General features: G+C 39.0%; 1 protein-coding gene across 1 annotated transcript; it reads left to right on the forward strand.

Annotated features, from left to right (window-relative positions):
* Positions 1–15,158: 15,158 nt before the first annotated feature.
* On the forward strand, positions 15,159–17,615 carry PCDHB1 (protocadherin beta 1). Its single transcript, XM_041764970.1, has one exon. It carries the CDS (start codon positions 15,159–15,161, stop codon positions 17,613–17,615), a length of 2,457 nt encoding a protein of 818 aa, XP_041620904.1.
* Positions 17,616–19,924: the final 2,309 nt, after the last annotated feature.

The raw sequence follows: 19,924 nt of genomic DNA on the forward strand, positions 1-19,924 counted from the left end.
ACCAGAGTGTGTGATAGTTGAAGTTATCCAATCCTTTCCAACATTTGAAAATTTTAAGTTTTATTATTAATTAATGAATTAATTAATCCATTCTCTTGGGTAGGTAAAGACATTTTATTGTGGTTCAGAATTCCATTTCTTTGATAATTATCGATGTTGTAAAATTTTTCATATGATTATTGGATATTAGGGTATTCTCTTTTATTAAGTGTTTGCTGACTTACTACTTAGGTTTTTCAAATATAATATTAATTTCCATGGGGAGATTATAATTATTATACAGCCAATTTTAAGCACTCATTTGGATCTTGGTACAACCAAATGAAATTTGGTATATGCATAGAAAATTTATATTACAAGTGTTTATGTAAAGAGGGAATGCTACACATAAAAGAGACATAAAAGAGAGGGAATTCTACAAAGACAAAGTGTCCAATATATCATCAAAATACAATTTATCTCTAAGATTAATCATGAAACTGAGTCAACTCATGCTTTCTAAAAAGCGTTGATCTATCTTGTTAAGATATCTTATTCTTGCCCCCTGCCATAGCCAACTTTAAGAGTTTCATACTCTCTCAGGAGTCGAATTAAAAATAAGCCTTACAGAAATGTAACAATTGAAGGAGAAAAAATGCGATGCCATGTAAGACTCCGTTTAATGGCCTCCAAAAAAATTAATTTTACTAGTTTGAAACTGAGTTAGATGAATTCTGAGACACAGATATATGTAGGAGAAAGGACATGTCCAATTAATGGGATTTCTGGCTGCCTGCCCAAGGGGATTCTGCAAAAATCCTACAATACTAGGTAAAACGCCCCTGTGGAGCAAGTAGTATGTTTGTCCAGAATGTGGAGGGCTCTGTCCAACAGTAAATTAACTTCGTAGAGTATGCTTTATTTCTCTGCCCTGCATTATGGCAGGCTTTCTCTCATTGTCTCTCTCCCTGAGTGGCTTGCTTCACTTGTTTTGTATTAAAGATGAGTCAGCCAGACTCTTAGTCTTTCCTCTCATCTTCTCCTTTCCCCAACCCCCCATTTTTGTTCCTGGATTATCAAAGCCAGAGCAGAGCCTTTTTTGTTGATGTTTCAGAATACTGAGTTATTAGTCCGAAACGTACACTGCTTCTTTTCTCTTTGGAACCTCCATAGGTTACATTCCTCCTCTAACTAGGCTACCTCTGGTCCTCTTAATTCTTGGAAGCTAGGGGTCCCATATATCCAGTTGCTGGAATGGGGCTGCTTTTCATCCCTACCTCTCCCTGGAACAACCACTGCAATCCCCTTTGCAGCCCCAAGCAAGGAGACCCAAGAGCAGCCACAGATCCAAGGGAGACCGGATGGGCACTCTGCCAAGTTCTGTGTCTTTCCACCACACCTTCCTCAGCTGGTGTATATTTGACAAGCCTACTAAATTAATTTCTCTGGGGCCAGGGCAGAGGCGTAGGGGTAGGGGGACGGGAGGAGGGAGTGTCCTACGGGCAAAAAAATGCAGCCAATCCGCCCTCTGCTGGTTAAAGATCTGAATGATCGCCGCCAAGACAAAGTGGGAAAGAGAAATCGGTTTAACATGGATAAATTACCGCTAAAACTAGGTCTAATTTAATTTATTTGTTAATCCTAAACAGCTACTTGTTCCTATTTAGCCCTACCTGCTGCTGCCTCAGGACTGAGATTTAAATTAGACTATGATTCTAATTCCTACTCTCAGTTAATATGTTATGCTGTTCTGAGCCCATTTTTCATTCGCCCTTGGGTGTTTGCCGTTCTGAGACGAGAATTAAAACCCGCCAACATGCTCTTTTTGTCTAATGCATTGCTAAGCAACCGGAAACACAACACTTAAACTGCCACTTCTTGAGCACACTCTTTGCCTGAAACAGTCATTTCATGCGAACAAAGATAGCTGCTATTTGTGTTTTCGAGAGTAATTAATAGGAAACCAGTGCAGAAAAAAAAGTCCATCTTCACGCTGGTTTCTTAGAAAAACTGACAAACAGCTTTGTACAAGATGAGGCATTGGCCGCCATAACTCACACAGACTTTTGCACCGCCTTTGCTGTCTTACGCATTTTGTTGGAATAAACCAATACACCAAGGTTGGATGATCTAATGTCTGTCACACACACGAAGATAGCATTTACAGCATGCACTTAGGATCCGGCAGTAGTAAGAGAGAACAAAGTTGGCATTTTGTAATAGGGAATATTATTTAAAGCCAGCTGGTGTCCTTGCCAGCCTAAATATCCAAAAATCAAGGGGTTTTTACCCCCCTCCATATCTGGCCTTGTAACTTAGTCGGTCACGAGCCCCTTGGAGCCAGTTGGGATTGGCCAGCTCCCTTGTCAGGTGAAAGCCTCTGTAACAAGTCATGAGACTAAACTGGGCGGTGTCGCTGTCCGCGTCTAGGGTGCTGAACTCTAGGCGTGGCCAGAGGTTTCCTTTAATGACAACTTCCGGTAGGGCGGGGTCGGGCTCTTGCGCCAAAGAATGGATCCATCTGCCACCTGGTGGTAGAATGGGAAATGCTTTTGATAAAGTTCAAAGAGGACTTCGGATTGAGACCCTAAACTGAAAAAACAAATCGGAAAATTTTGGGATCTTAGACTTCCAGAGGTGGTTTTTGGGAGATCTGCCTCTTCTTAAAATCCATACAGATGTATAGGGAAATTGAGAATTTCCAGAGTGATCTCTCACTTCTATCCAAGAAAATAATGTACAAACTGACTGAAATTTTCTCAAGCATTTCTTCCAACACATCCTGTCAGATAGGTGTTTAAGAAATATTTGGATATATAGGAATTTAGAAATATTTACTAAAATATTCAGAGTACATTTTACTGGAAGAAATGCTTTATATTGTTAGCCGAATACTTCCAAGAGAGCATAGTTGGGAGTACTGCTCTGATTTCAGCTTGTGGGAGGAAAATGTTTAATTATATTTAGATGTGGCAAGAAGTAATACGAATATAGGAGTAAATTTTTTTTCCTGTTTTCTTCCTGTGCTAGTATACAAGCTATCAGAGAGGTGAACATAATAGGATTTTTTGGTATGCTTATTGTTTTTACTCTGTGTATTTTGCAGCTTTTACCCTTTGTATTTTGATATAGAGATGATTAAATCACCATGAATTAATTATTCAGTCTCAGATGGGGATCCCCTTAGGTTGCTAAGTAAATAGATTCTTTGATAGATTGCAAGAAGAAAACAGGAGAAAGAGGTAATGAAATGCCTCACTGAAGTGTTATTTTGATTTTAAAAATACCGTAAAAAAGTAGATGCACATTTTAAAAAAGATTTTATTTGTTCATGAGAGACACACAGAGAGGGAGAGGCAGAGACATAGACAGAGGGAGAAGCAGGCTCCATACAGGGAGCCTGATGTGGGACTCGATCCCTGCACTCTGGGATCACGCCCTGAGCCAAAGGTAAACGCTCAACCACTGAGCCACCCAGGAGTCCCAGTAGATGCATAATCATAGGAAACAAACTGAGGGTTGATGAAGGGGACAGGGGTGGAGGGATGGAGTAACTGGATGATGGACATTAAGGGCATTAAGGATGGCACATGATGTGATGAGCACTGGGTATTATATAAAACCAGTGAATCGCTGAACTCTACCTCTGAAACTAATGATATATTATATGCTAATTAACTGAATTTAAATTTAAAATGCTAATAAGTAAATGAAAGAAGCTATAAAGTCAAATTTCATGTCAATTAATCATCCAATTTCCATGTCTCCACTGGTAAGCTCTCCTTCTAATTAGTTTAATATCATTCTTCCATCTTTTGAAATAGGTGACTGCTATATAGCCAGAGCCTTACTATATATATATGTTCAGATGCATGGATTACAGTGTAAAATCAATTCTAGCAAGTTGACAATAAAATAAAATTCTTTCTCAAAGAACAAATTTATCAATCTCAGAAAGAAAAGACCTATTCAGGAAATACGCTTAGCTTTATCAGCCAACCCAGTTAATATTTAGTATTTTTTAGATAATTTTCTCATTTGCTGCTCTGTGGATCTTAACATAGAAAATATAGTTATTGCTTCTGTTTCAAGGTATAAAACGTATTCAAAATATTAATTTCAACAAAAAATTGAGGTACTGATTTGAGGTCATTATGTGAATTGTCTTTGATTATAAAAGGGAGAAATTGGTCAGAGTTCAATGAAGAGAAAAATTACCACTCTAGCCTAGGCTCCATTTGATTAAATTGGGAAGTTTCCCAAACACTTGTCAAATTTCATGGAAAGGCACCTGTAACCTATGCCACCAGAATCGACATGGAAAGCAAATAAGCGTGAATAAGGGCATGAAAGCCATCTGTTTAAAATAAGAATGTAATATAAATCTGGACTATAGATGGTATTGGTTTATATTATGCCTTCTTATGTTACTGTGAAAGACTGAAACATTATATGCATATGCACATGGTGAACAATAAGGAGTATTGTCATTCAAAGCAACAGATGGTAGATTAAGAGCAGCTGCGGTGCATTGAGCTGCCTAAGAAAGACTTCTGGACCCCTAAAGCCTCATGTTTCTGCCAAATGAATAAGAAACCTAAATGCATGAAAAGACGCATGAAAGAAAAGAATTCTAAAATAGTACTAAAATCTAAAACAGCAGATGCGACCTCAGTGTTTCAAAATACATTGCCCCCCCAAATACGGTTTTTTCCAGATTAAGGAAGGAGTATATATGAAAGAAAATTGAGGGGATCCCAGATATTAATATAATATGACTATAACAAAAAAGTATAAACATTACAACTCTAAGACAACTTGAAGTTTGGATGCAATAATAGAAATAATCTATTGTTTCTGTCCAAACATTGGACAATCTCTCCAATATCCTAGTTAGATAGGGTATTTTTTTCTGAAAGAGGTTGAAAACAGTGACAAAATTCTCAACAGAACAATTTCAGAAGCATTTAGATGTATGGTATAAAGGTAAATAAGTAAACATAAGTGACACATTTTGCATAAATATTAGAACAGATTTTAATCTAAACTAATTTTATAATTAGGAAATACAGAGTTGTATAGGATAGAACATGGGATAATAAGAATTTGTTATCCAATGTGAGTCTAATTACATTTTTCTGGCTTGCCTGAGTAGATTTTCAAACAAACAAACAAACAAACAAACAAACAAACAAACATGGCACTCCTGTAATAGTGTTAAGTCCAAATTCCCAAATTCTTTTTTTGTGTTTATTTTAAAAAATAGTTGGTTTATTTTTTTTAAAGATTTTATTTATTCATGATAGACACACACAGAGAGAGAGGGAGAGAGAGAGGCACAGAGACACAGGCAGAGGGAGAAGCAGGCTCCACACAAGGAGCCTGATGCGGGCCTCCATCCTGGGACTCCAGGATCACGCCCTGGGCTGAAGGCAGGCACCAAACCGCTGAGCCACCCAGGGATCCCCTACTTTATTTTTTCTGGTGAAAAAATTTATATTTAGATTTATAGCGGGCTGGACTCAGTTTAGACATCCCAGTTTTGTTGGCAACATCCAAAGCATCATAGTCAGGAGCTAGTCGAACATTTGCTTTCTTCTTTCCATCAGGCCTGATCAAGGTGTTGACCTTGGCCACATCAATGTCATAGAGCTTCTTCACAGCCTGTTTGATATGTGCTTATTGGCTTTGATATCCACAATGAACGCAAGTGTGTTGTTGTCTTCTGTTTTCTTCATGGCTGACTCAGTAGTCAGGGGGAACTTGATGATGGCATAGTGATCAAGCTTGTTTCTCCTGGGAGCACTCTTTCAAGGATATTTGGGCTGCCTTCTGAGACGCAGGGTCTTGGGTCATTGCAATGTAGGTGACGTAGGGATCTTCTGTGTGTGTGTGTGTGTGTGTGTGTGTGTGTGTGTGTGGCTGTGCACGCCTTTCAGCACTGCTTTCTTAGCTTTCAAAGCCTTTGCTTTGGCTTCGGCTTTGGGAGGGGTAGGGGCTTCCTTCGCTTTAAGCGCCATCTTCGTGAAAGGGATTTCTAAGGCTTGTTTTCACGGGCTTATAGAGCTGAGTCTCCAAGACTTTATTTTATTTATTCATTTATTTTTTGATTTTGTATCCTGCAAATTTATTGAAATTATTTATGAGTTTGACAGTTTTCGGGGGGGGGATCTTTATGGCTTTGGACATATAATTTCATATCATCTGCAAACAGACATAATTGTACTTATTTCTTTCCAATTTGGTTGCATTGTTTTTTCCCTCCTAATTATTATTATTATTTTTCAATTCCGTGACTGTAAGGCTAGATCCCAGGACCCTGAGATTGTGACCTGAACCAAAGGCAGACACTTAACCGACTGAGCCACCTGGGTGCCCCTCATCACTGCTTTTAAACACTGTCTGGAAAAAAAATTACCTGGAAAAAAAACCCCAAAAGATTGCCTGGAAAAGGAGACAAAGGTATACTGCTTAGGAAGAAAGAAATAAAACTTTGTTTGCAGATTACATGAATAGGTATATAGAAAAAATAAAGTCTCAACAAAAAATTCCTGGATCTAATAAGTGATTATAGCAACACTGCAGAATATGAGCATCATATAAAAAAGTCAATAATTTTTCTATATACCAGTAACAGACAAGTGAAATTTAAAATAAGAAACACAATACCACCTACGTTAGTACCCCCTAAATGGAATACTTAGGAACAAGTCTAATAAAATATGTACAAGATCTATATGAAGGGATGCTTGAGTGGCTCAGTGGTTGAGCATCTGCCTCCAGCTCAGAGCATGATCCTGGGATCTGGGATCAAGTCCCACATCGGGCTCTTTGCAGGGAGCCTGTTCCTCCCTCTGCCTATGTCTCTGCCTCTCTCTCTCTCTCTCTTTCTCTCTGTCTCTCATGAATAAATAAAGAAAATCTTTTAAAAAAGATCTATATGAGAAAATTCTTATGAAAGAAATAAAAATAAATAAATGGAGAGATATTCCATGTTCATGGATAGGAAGACTCAATATTGTCAGTCCTTTCCAACTTGATGCATAGTTAATGTAATCCCAATACAAATCCTGGGAGGATGTTCTGTGGATATTGACGAACTGATTCTAAATTTATTTAGAGAGGTTAAAGACCCAGAAGAGTCAAAACAATATTGAAAAAGAACGTAGTCAGAAGACTGACACTGGCTAAGTTGAAGACTTCTTATAAAGCTACAGGAATCAAGATATGGGCCAAAGAATAAACAGATAGAATAGGATAGAGAGCCCCAAAATAGACCCATATAAAACAAGTCAACTGCAGGGGGTTGTGCACCTGGGTAGCTCAGTCTGTTAAGCTCAGGTCCTGATTTCAGGGTCTTGGGATGGAGGACTCCATGCTCAGCAGAGTCTGCTTCAGATTCTCTCTTGCTCCCTCTGCCTCTCCCACTGCTCATTCTCTCTCTCGAAATAAATAAATAATTAATTAAAATCTCTTTAAAAAGTCAACTGTCTGACTCTTGGTTCCAGCTCTAGTTGTAGTCTCAGCTCCAGTTGTGGTGTCGGGGATCAGGCGATCTACCAGCATCAGGTGCACACAGCACAGTCTGCTTGTCCCTCTCCCTCTGCTCCTCCCCCCACTCACACATGCTCTCTCTCTCTCTCTAAAATAGTTAAATAAGTGAAATCTTAAACAATAATAATAAAAAAAAACAGTCAACTGACCTTTGACAAAGGAGCAAAGGCAATGCAATGGAAAAACAAATTTTCAACAAATGATGCTGCAACACATGCAGAAAAAAATAAATCTAGACATAGGCTTTATACACTTCACAAAAATTGTCTCAAAGGAAAAAGGGAGCACCCGAGTGGTTCAGTTGGTTGCGTGTCTCTTGATTTCAGCTTGGGTCGTAATCTCAAGGTTGTGAGATCAAGCCCCACATCAGGCTCTGTGCTGAATGTGGAGCCTGCTTAGGATTCTCTCTCTTCCTCTCTCTCTGCCTTTCCCCACCCGTCATGCATGTGCTCTCTCTGTCTCAAAAAAAGAAAAAAAAAAAGAAAAAATACCTAAATATAAACACAAAACTATAAAACTCAAAGAAGATAATATAGGAGAAAATCTAGATGATCTTGGATGTTGAGATAAATTTTTAGATACAATACCAAAGGTATGACCAAACAAATAATTGACTAGTTTGACTTCATTAAAATAAAAAACTTGGGGGTGCCTGGGTGTCTCAGTGGTTAAGCATCTGCCTTCAGCTCAGGGCATGATCCTTGGAGTCCCAGGATCGAGTCCCGCATCAGGCTCCCTTCAGCTGCTTATATGTCTGCCTCTCTCTGTGTGTGTCTCTTGTGAATAAATAAATAAAATCTTTTTAAAAATGTTTTTAAAATATAAAAAATTTGGGGACACCTAGGTGGCTCAGTTGGTTGAGTGTCTGATTCTTGGTTTTGGCTTGGGTGGCAATCTCAGGGTCTTGGGATTGAGCCCCATGTAAGGCTCATTGCTCAGTGAGAATCAGCTTCAAGGGCAGCCCGGGTGGCTCAGCGGTTTAGCGCCGCCTTCAGCCCAGGGCCTGATCATGGAGACCTGGGATCGAGTCCCACATCCGGCTCCCTGCATGGAGTCTGCTTCTCCCTCTGCCTGTCTCTCTCTCTCTCTGTCTATGAATAAATAAATAAAATCTTTAAAAAAAAAAGAGAGAATCAGCTTCAAGATTCTCTCTCCTGCTCCTGCGCGCTCTCTTTCCATCTCCCAGATAAATATATAAATCTTTTAAAAATTTAATTTAAAATTTATCATCTGCAAAAGACATTTGCAAGAGATAAAAAACACAAGACACAAATTGGGAGAAAATATTTCCAAGAGACATATCTGATAAATGACCAAGGTTCACAACTATTCAAAATATACAAAAAAAAATACAAAAAAATTAAAAACTCAACAATAAGGAAACAAATAACCCAACTAAAAACTGAGTCAAAGACCTTAACTTGGGCGGGGGGTGGGGGTGACTGGGTGACAGGCACTGAAGGGGGCACTTGATGGGATGAGCACTGGGTGTTATTCTATATGTTAGCAAATTGAACACCAATAAAAAATAAAAAAAAAAACAAAGACCTTAACAGATACTTCATTATATAAAGATACAAAGATGGCAAATAAACATATGAAAAGATGCTCCACATCATATGTCATCAGGAAAATACAAGTTAAAACAACAATGAGATACTACCACATACTTATTATAATGCCCAAAATCCACAACACTGAAAACACCAAATGCTGGTGAGCACTTGGAACAACAGGGACTCTTACTCATTATTTGTGGGAATGCAAAATAGTCCAACCACTTTGGAAAGTAGTTTGGCTGGTCTTACAAAACTAAAAATTCTCTTTACCATATGATCAAGCAATCATGCTCCTTGATATGTACCCAAAGGAGTTGAAAACATGTCCTCACAAAAACCTGGACATGGATGTTTATAGCAGCTTTATTCATTATTGCCCAGACTTAGAAGCAACCAAAGACATGACTAAAGGACATTGTGATTAAAGCTGTTCTAAACATCTGTGTGCAGCGCTTTGAAGGACACAAGTTTTCATCTCCTTTGGTAAATAACAAGGAGAGTGATTGCTGGATCTTATTGTAAAAGTATCATATATTTTAAGATTTAGGTAATAAGCAAATATATTGATAATATTGGGAAGCAAAGATTCTCACTTTGGTACAAAGCTAGTACAAATACAAATTGAGGATGGAAATTAAGAAACCTGTGTTAATGAATTAAAAGTATAAGTACTATGATTACATTTATATAAGTATTTGTGTATACACACACTTATAAGATGTTAGTTAGTACAGGTATGTACTAATTCAGGTAAGTATCACCCATGGATGTTGGGAAACACTGACTCATTGTTTTGGAAACAGCATATCACATAGTTTTGAAATATCTCTCCACAGATAACTAATTAATTATGAAAAGAATTAAATGGTACCTTTCCAATTGAGAAATTCGATGTAAGCTACTTTATAATGTAATTATCAAACTTACTATCACCCATAATGGAATAAATGACATTATATACCTTCTGATGTAGTGTATTGAAAAGGATACAACATCACCTGTGTGATGTTGATGTAAAAATATTTCATCTGAATCTAATCATTAAGACATGGTAAAAATTCCAAATTGAGGAATATGCTGTAAAATGATTCTTTAAGAATGGAAGTTTCATGAAAAAATCAGTTGTAAAAAATGCATTCTTTAAACTGTTGCAGTTTAAAGGAACCTGGAAAAATATGACAGTTAAATGTAATGTGCAATCTTTGGTTGTATTCTGGATTTAAAAAAAACAACCACAAAAGGCAATATTGGAACAATTCAGGAAATTAGAATATGGAATATATATTAAGTATTAGGATTGCATTCATGTTAAGTTTCACTGAATTGAGAACTGTATTTGAAATTATGTGGGAGAATGCTCCTGTTCATAAGAGGTACCTGTTGAGATATTTCGGGACGATGTATCATGATGTCTGCAACTAACTCATAGCAAAACTAAATGTTTACATATTGTATCTGTCAGCTATTGTCACATAAAACAGTGTGACAAAACACCTCAAAATTTAGTTGCACAAAACAACATTAATTCCCACTCATGCATATAGGAGTCAGCAGACTTAGGCTGAAATCAGCTGTGCTTGATTCAATATGCAAGCTGTGTCCAGTGCTGTTCCAGCCTCATCCTTGGGTCAGTGGGCTAAAATGAGAATGTTCTTATCAAGGTGACAGAAGAACAAGAGGTTAAGCCCAATTATTATAGTATATTTTAAGCCACAATTTGGTTTACCCTGTGTATTAGTTTCTAGGACTGCCATAACAAATTACCAGAAACTGGGAGTCTTAAAAATTATAAATTATTTTTTTTGATATTTAAAATTTATGGCTTTGGAATGCATTATTTGAAAATTGATTGCACTAAGACTTTAGTTAATAATGACTATATAATAATACTATAGTTAATAATACTATATTGTATATTGGAAAATTGCTAGAAAATAGTTCTTAAAAGTTCTTATCAGGGGAGGTTAGCGGGGGGTTAAGTGAAATAGGTTGGGAAAGAGGAGCCTATGTGTTGTGATGAGTACACCTGAAACTACTATAACACTCTTGACCATACTGGAATTAAAATAAATTTTAAGAAGTTCTCATAACAAGAAAAAATATTCTAACTCCATGGGGTGATAGATTTTAACTAGACTTAGCCTGGTGATCATTTCATAATATCTACAAATATGGAATCATTATGTTGTACATGTGAAACTAACATAATGTTACATGTTAATTACATCTCAATTTTTAAAGATTCCCTAGGATGTCATAAGCTTCTGCATAATGTGTGAATCACTGGGAAAAATATCTTCCTTTTAAAAATTTTTATTTATTTATTCATGAGAGAGAGAGAGAGAGAGAGAGAGAGAGAGAGAGAGGCAGAGACATAGGCAGAGGGAGAAGCAGGCTCCTTGGAGGGAGCCCAGTGTGGGACTTGATCCCGGACCCCAGGATCACACCCTGAGCCAAAGGCAGACGCTCAACCGCTGAGCCACCCAGGTGTCCCAGAAATATCTCCCCCGCTTTTTTTGAAATATCTCCTTTTTAAACAAAAACTCTGTGGACATATATTGACTAAAGATAAACATGTCTCATTCTCTCACTTACGATGTTCAGGACTCATATTCAGAATAGATGAAGAGCTACAAATCAACAGAAAAAAGGTAAATGATCCAATGTAAAAACTGGGCAAGAAACCTGAACAACCCTCCCTTCACCCAAAGGATAACCATGTGACTAAAGATATACTAAACAGTGTCGGATCCTATTGGCTAGTATCTTGTTGAGAATTTTTGCATCCATGTTCATCAAGGATATTGGTCTATAATTCTCCTTTTTGGTGGGGTCTTTGTCTGGTTTTGGAATTAAGGTGATGCTGGCCTCATAGAACGAATTTGGAAGTACTCCATCTCTTTCTATCTTTCCAAACAGCTTTAGTAGAATAAGTATGGTTTCTTCTTTAAACGTTTGATAGAATTCCCCAGGGAAGCCATCTGGCCCTGGATTTTTGTGTCTTGGGAGGTTTTTGATGACTGCTTCAATTTCCACCTGCACCCCGATGTTTCTAGCAGCAATGTCCACAATAGCCAAACTGTGGAAGGAGCCTCGGTGTCCATCGAAAGATGAATGGATAAAGATGTGGTCTATGTATACAATGGAATATTACTCAGCCATTAGGAGTGACAAATACCCACCATTTGCTTCGACGTGGATGGAACTGGAGGGTATTATGCTGAGTGAAATAAGTCAATCGGAGAAGGGCAAACATTATATGGTCTCATTCATTTGGGGAATATAAATAATAGTGAAAGGGAATAGAGGGGAAGGGAGAAGACATGGGTAGGAAATACCAGAAAGGGAGACAGAACATGAGAGACTCCTAACTCTGGGAAACGAACTAGGGGTGGTGGAAGGGGAGGAGGGCGGGGGGTGGGGGTGACTGGGTGGCAGGCACTTAGGGGGGCACTTGACGGGATGAGCACTGGGTGTTATTCTGTATGTTGGCAAGTTGAACACCAATAAAAAATAAATTTATTACTACAGAAAAGAAAAATAAACAGTGTCCTACCTCATCAATAATTAATCATCAGAGAAATACAATTTAACCCATACTGAGATACCAAGAATGGATAGACTTTAAAAATATAAGTAATGCTAGGTGTTGGTAAGAATTTGAACAACTGGAGTTTACACTGCTGATGAGAGTATAAACTGGTACGACCTCTTAGCAGTTTGACAATAAGAAGTAAAGCTGAAAAGAACATACCCCATGACATCAATGCCTCTTTTGGGTATATGCCCTGTTACCCAAAATACATATACATCTTTACAAAGTGACACATACAAGGGCACACTGCTATGAACAGTAGCAGTTCTCAATCAAATGTGCAAATGAGTTTTGCTATATTCATACTGAAAAAGACAAAAGCAATATCTGATAGCTAGTAGCTGATCTGATACTCCAAGCTGGGCCATGGTGTTTGCCTATTGAACAAAAATAATTTCATAGAACACCAATGTTACACAATGCCACTCTGTGACTGTGATGGATCAAATTTCAGATAAGAGCACGCCATAATCATGTCTAAACACAGACAAAAAGAACACTATCCAATGCACAAAAATGATCTATCCTGGCTAGTATGAATGATCAATCACAGCTTTTTTGCCAGTCCCAGCTTTACCTCCTCCTTTCTTCTCACTTTCTACCTAAGAATTATTAATATATCCAATCATAGTATCAACTCCATTTCTGGCAGTATCCCATCCAAACAAAGTCCTATTTCACCACCTGAAATCATTTTCTGACACTCTCTTACTGAGATGTCCCATGATTCTCTGTGGTGTGCACTTGGAAGAAAATTTGCATTGAGCATATTTATTCCAGTAAGTCAGAAAATACAACTCTTTAACTACAGGTGCATTCCTGATGCCCTGTGGCCAAAGGGTATTGACAATACTCTGGAATTCTATACAGCAATGGAATGGATGAATGAGAACTAAACACAACAACATCAGTCTCACATTGAGCTAAATAATGAAGGAAAGAAATTGGATTCAAAAGATTATTCACGGGGATCCTGGGTGGCTCAGTGGTTTGGCGCCTGCCTTTGGCCCAGGGCGCGATCCTGGAGTCCTGGGATCGAGCCCCACGTAGGGCTCCTGGCATGGAGCCTGCTTCTCCCTCCTCTTTTGTCTCTGCCTCTCTCTCTATCATAAATAAATAAATAAATCTTTAAAAAAAAACAAAAGATTATTCACTGTAAATGTCATGTGTTTTTTTAACCATAGTAAAAAAAATTACCTTCCATATACTTTATTGTATTTCTTTATATAGTTTTTTAAAGAGGCAAAATTAAGCTGTTTAGGGATGCACACTTAAGCCAAATGGTAAGATTTGTAATGTAGATTGAGGGATCCATCTTTTTTGAGGTGGCTTATCATTCTTAAACCTTCTATGATCCTATGATTGTAAAAGAAACTCTGAACAAATACCTCCCAACTTTCTCTCAGGTCGTTTTTAATATATGTAAGTAGTCTGTTATTTCATTTCCTTTCTAATCCAATGCCAAACAACTTCATTTCATTTATCCACCATGTTATCTGGGAAACAGTAATGTACTAATTAACAGCATAGACTCTGGAGTCAGACAAAATTAAATTGAATTCCTTCTCTAATATTGATTAAGTTAGGGGGTCTTAGGAGAGTGACATAACTTATCCAGTCTCAGTTTCTTTGTAAAAAAAGAAAAAAAGAAATACTGATGTGTGCTTCATGAAGTTGTTGCAAGGATTTAACTAGATAATGCACGTAAACAACACAGTACCAGCGCTATATGGAACCATACTCAGTAAATATTAATGCCATCAAAAAATACTAATACCATCATAATCATAAGTGCCAAACCAACTGTTTCCTGAGTGAGTGTTCTGGGAAAGGAATGGATTTATGCAAATCAAAGCCGGTTACTCTATCAATGGACACCAGGTTCCTGAAGGAAACCTGAAGGAAACCTGAAGGAAATCTGTCTGTCCCCTTTCTTTTTCCTGCTGATCACTGTCTCAGATTTTCCATCCCTCTCTGCCCTCCTGCCATCCGGCTCCAGGACGTTTTTGCCTCTCCCTGGATCTCAGGGTGGACTGTGTGGAGTGTTCAGAATAGCTTGCTTACTCCTCAGTGTTTGCCGGTTGCCGCAGCGGCCCCAGCCGGCTGGCTCGCAGGTAGGTGACTTCAGCTTAAGTAACCTCATCGGCTTTTTAATTCCCAAGGACTTTTTTTCTGAAAGGGAATTAAAAGGCGAGTCAGCCGTTGCTTTGGCAACGACTTTCATCCTCTACCTGATCTCCGGAATGAGAACATACCTATTAATACAGTGGATAGACTGGGGAGTTGAGTTGCTCAATGCAAATTTTCTTCCAAGTGCAAAACAGCTTACCGGGCGTGGCTAGCGGTTGATGGCTCTGGGGTTAGAGCCGAGCAAAGCTCAGCGCCTGCAGTTGCAGGAACCTGTCGGCGGAAAAGTGAAGTATATCCGCAACAGGTGGTGGCTGCTGCAGAGAGTACACTTGTGAGAACGGATGGCGGTTGCGCGCAGAAAATTCTTGCAGAGCAGGCAAGTAGGGTCTCTTCTCTTTTTGTTGTGCATATCTACGGGGAGCGCGGCCACTATCCGCTATTCGGTGGCGGAAGAGATGGAGAGCGGTTCGTTTGTGGCTAATGTGGCCAAGGACCTGGGGCTGGAGGTAGGGAAGCTGGCTGCGCGCGGGGCGCGACTGGTTTCCGAAGGCAGCAAAGTGCATTTCCGGCTCCACCGCAAGACAGGGGATCTGTTCGTGAAGGAGAAACTGGATAGGGAGTCGCTTTGTGGCAAAGCTGACCCGTGTGTGCTGCACTTTGAAATAGTTCTGGTGGAGCCGCTGCAGTCCTTTCGTGCGGAGGTCAGGGTATTTGATATCAATGACAATGCCCCGATTTTCCTGAACAAGCAGCCGCTTTTAAAGATTCCGGAGAGCACACCCTTGGGTTCACGTTTTCCTCTGCAGAGCGCCCAGGATCTGGACGTGGGTCTCAATGGTCTTCAAAACTACACCTTGAGCCCCAACGCGTATTTCCACCTGCACACCCGTTTTCGCAGCCAAGGGCCCAAATATGCCGAGCTGGTCCTGGATAAGCCTCTGGACAGAGAGGAGCAGCCTGAAGTCAACCTGACCATTACGGCGGTGGACGGCGGGTCCCCACCCAAATCTGGCATCGCCCACATCCGCGTGGAGGTTCTGGACGTCAATGACCACGTACCTCAGTTCTCTAGACTGGTGTACCGCGTTCAGGTGCCGGAAAATAGCGCCAATGGTTCTTTGGTGGCCACTGTGAGTGCCACAGACCTGGACGAAGGTTCCAACAAGGAAATAACGTACTCCTTAGCTCAAAACCCAGAAACAATTCTCCAGACATTTCAGATTGACTCTCAAACTGGAGAGGTTCGACTAAGAGGGCCCCTAGATTTTGAAGCAATTGAAACATACGATATTGACATTCAAGCCACCGACGGAGGGGGCCTCTCTGCCCACAGCAAAGTCCTGGTGGAAGTGGTGGATGTGAATGACAATCCACCTGAGGTGACAGTCTCCTCTGTATCCAGCCCTCTCCCCGAAGACTCCCCACTACAAACTGTAGTAGCCCTTTTCTCTATTCGAGACCGGGACATTCAGGTGGGAGGAAAAATCATCTGCTTCCTCAGAGAAGACCTTCCTTTTGCAGTCAAACCTACTTTCCGGAATTCTTACTCACTGGTTACTGACAGAGGCTTGGATCGGGAAGAGGTTTCCGGCTACAATGTCACTGTTGTTGCCATGGATACTGGGCCACCCAGTCTATTCACAGAAACTGTGATTGAGGTGCTAATATCTGACATTAATGACAACCCCCCAGTATTTCAGGAAGACTCCTACATTTTGACTGTTCGAGAAAACAACAGCCCAGCAATTTTTATTGGCAAAGTTCATGCTGAAGATCTAGATTTGGGTGAGAATGCCCAAGTAACATATACTTTGCTGCCTCCAAAAAGTGGAGATTTAGCCGTGTTTGCTTATATCTCCATAAATTCAGATAACGGGAAGCTCTATGCACTGAGAACCATTGATTATGAGGCCATTCAAGATTTTCAGTTTGTGGTAAAGGCAACTGATGGGGGCTTCTTGTCATTGAGTAGCCAGGTTACTGTCAGAGTGGTTGTTCTGGATGACAATGACAACCGCCCAATGATCTTGTACCCACTGCAGAATGGCACCTCACCCTGCAATGACTTGGTGCCCAGGTCTGCAGATGTGGGCTACCTGGTAACCAAGGTAGTGGCTGTGGATGGTGACTCAGGTCGGAATTCTTGGCTCTCATATCATCTCCTTAAGGCCACTGACCCTGGGTTATTCTCTGTTCAACAACAAAATGGGGAAATCCGTACATTGCGGCAGATATCTGAGAGAGACCCTATGATTCAGAAACTGATCGTTCTTGTTCAAGATCATGGCCAACCAGTTCTTTCCACTACTGCCTCACTCAACATCTTGCTGGTAGATGGATTTTCTGAACCTTATCTGCAATTCCGGAATCCATCCAAGAATCCTACAAGGGTAAATCCATCCACTAAATATTTGGTCATTTCTCTAGCTGTGCTTTCCTTTCTCTTTCTCTTGTCTGTCACAGTGATCTTTGTTCTTCACATCTACCAGAAGGTTAAATATAGAGAAAAGTTCACAGTTCAAGAGCATTTCTATGATGACTGTAATTTCCCTAACAACCTGGTACAAGGAGGGGCCAGTGGGTCTTTATCTCAGCCGTGTCCCTATGAAATGTGCTCAGCCACCGGCACCAGCAATAGTGAGTTTCGGTTTCTTAAGCGCTTTATGCCCAACTTTCCCTTCCCCCATGGCACTGGAGAGGCAAAAACAGAGGCTTGCTCCAGTTTACCACCAGATTCTGAGAGGAATAGGTCTCAGGGGTCAGAGGATCATGGTCGAGTATCTGACAACTGTATGTAGCTCTTACTTATGAGCTATATGCAGCCATTATTTATGTCTCCCTTGGGTTCATTACTCCTGGCCCTGGAAATGCTTAGTTGCATAGAAAGATCTGGTTATTTTGCCTTCAAATTATTTTCCAGTAGACAGTTATGCATGCATAGGGAAGAAAACTAGGTTCTAGTTTTGATATATCAGGAAGCATTAGATTTGAGGAGCAGAAATATAGTTTATCATTACTCAGACGTTTCTAGATTTTTGTGCCTCAGTATGTGTAGATCATCTTTGACTCAAAATCTTGCATGTCATCATTCATAATAACACGAATGCCTGGTGAATGGTGTCCTCATAGACAATCAGGAGGAAAGACAGGTAAAAAGAAAAAAAAAGGATTGACTTATTTGAGAAGGTGAATAAAGGCAGATATAAGACTAAAGAGATTCAGTTCAAGAATGTTTTCCAAAGTTAAGTTATATGTGAGTTTTTAATGGCTGTTTATGGCCTAAGGCAAATTTCAAACTTCTCTTTATACCCAGATGTCCATTCCATTCCTTATCACAGAGCAGGTATTTGAGTGTGGGGAATGAAAGGTAGGTAAGGAAAAAAAAAATTAGGCTTACTATAGTTAACAAGTGCTAGCACAAACTATAAAATAAAAAGATATTAAGGAAAAAATGATCATGAATACCAATTAAGTGGCCTTAAGAAAAGATACATTTTCACATATTACTAGATTTTATTTTTTTCAACTTTTTCAGTTTTATTGAGATATAACTGTAGCACTATATAATCTCAAGGTGTATGTATAATTACCTTACTTACATGTATTGTGAAACTATTACCATAATAAGTTTAGTTAACAAACATGCCCCTCAGTTTCAGATTGTCCTTGTCTTCTTTAGGTTAGATTGATGTTCTGCATTATTGGGAAGAATACCACAGACATGATATTGTATCCTTCTCAAATTGTCATTATCAGGGGGTACATGATGTCAATGTGTCCTATTGAGCAGTAATATTAATCTTTTAAAACATTGTGGTTAGGGATCCCTGGGTGGCGCAGCGGTTTAGCGCCTGCCTTTGGCCCAGGGCGCGATCCTGGAGACCTGGGATCGAATCCCACGTCGGGCTCCCGGTGCATGGAGCCTGCTTCTCCCTCTGCCTATGTCTCTGCCTCTCTCTCTCTCTGTGACTATCAAAAATAAATAAAAATTAAAAAAAAATAAAAAAAATAAAACATTGTGGTTAAAAGCAACAAAAAATTTACCACATCAAACATTTTTAAGCGTACAGTTCAGTAGTGTTAAGGTAATACTAATCCTCATCACTTACTTAAGGTACTATGTCAAGTATCTCCACTGTACAGTTGCTATTTTTCTCTTTGTAATTAATAAGTACTTGGAGAGAGACACTTTGAAATTATGCAAATATCATGTTTCTGCTTAAATTTTTGCTCATTAATTTTAGTAGCTATTGCTGGCTACTTCTGATGGCAATTAACACAGTGGCATTTGAGTGGTAATTTTCTATTTCCCTGATTCCTGTATATATAGACTCATGGATATTTTATTATTTAGGTTATAATCCAGTGCTATCATTATTTATTTTGTTGTTCAGCAAACTCTTTTATCTGGGATGAAAAGCAGATTTTTAAGACTGGAATTATCCACATAGAACACATTTTGACCAAAATAAGTATTTCTTTGTAACCCTATGTGCTATATGATCTTAAACAAGTATAAATTTCCTAAATCTTATTAAGGTTTATTCATAATGATGTTTTAACTTTAAATGAAAATTATGTTAACTTGATTTGAAATTTCCATTACAACTATAAAACTATTAAATAGATACTAAACTATGAAAAATTCAAATGTTATTATATGGGCATGTTTATAGATTTGTAAGCTATGTATAATAGAGATGTCAGTTAAAACAGATTTATATGCTGAAATTAGACATACAGATATATAAGAAATGGTATTTGTCTATCTGGTTTTGTTTAGTTATCCTAAAATAAGTAAATACATTGCTTTCTCTGTCATGTCTCTGTATTTTGTTTTTGGTTTCTATTTAAAGATGAACTTTCTCTCAGGGTGCCTGGGTGGCTCAGTTGGTTAGGCATCAGATTCTTGGCTCAGGTCATGATCTCAGAGTTGTGAAATCCAGTCCTGTGTGGGGCTCTGCAAATGGGCATGGAGCTTGCTTGAGATTCTCTTATCCTTCTCCCTCTCTCTCTACCTTTCTACTCGCTGTCTCTCTCTAAAAAAAAAATGAATTTGTCTCATTCATGGAAGCAAAATTCATCTGTGTAAGTCTCTCATATAAAG

The sequence above is a fragment of the Vulpes lagopus genome, chromosome 8, assembly GCF_018345385.1.
Source record: "Vulpes lagopus strain Blue_001 chromosome 8, ASM1834538v1, whole genome shotgun sequence".
Classification (NCBI taxonomy): domain Eukaryota; kingdom Metazoa; phylum Chordata; class Mammalia; order Carnivora; family Canidae; genus Vulpes; species Vulpes lagopus.

What these genes read in the sequence shown, in the direction of transcription:
- PCDHB1 (XM_041764970.1), top strand. Translation starts at nt 15,159, where the DNA reads ATGGCGGTTGCGCGCAGAAAATTCTTGCAGAGCAGGCAAGTAGGGTCT.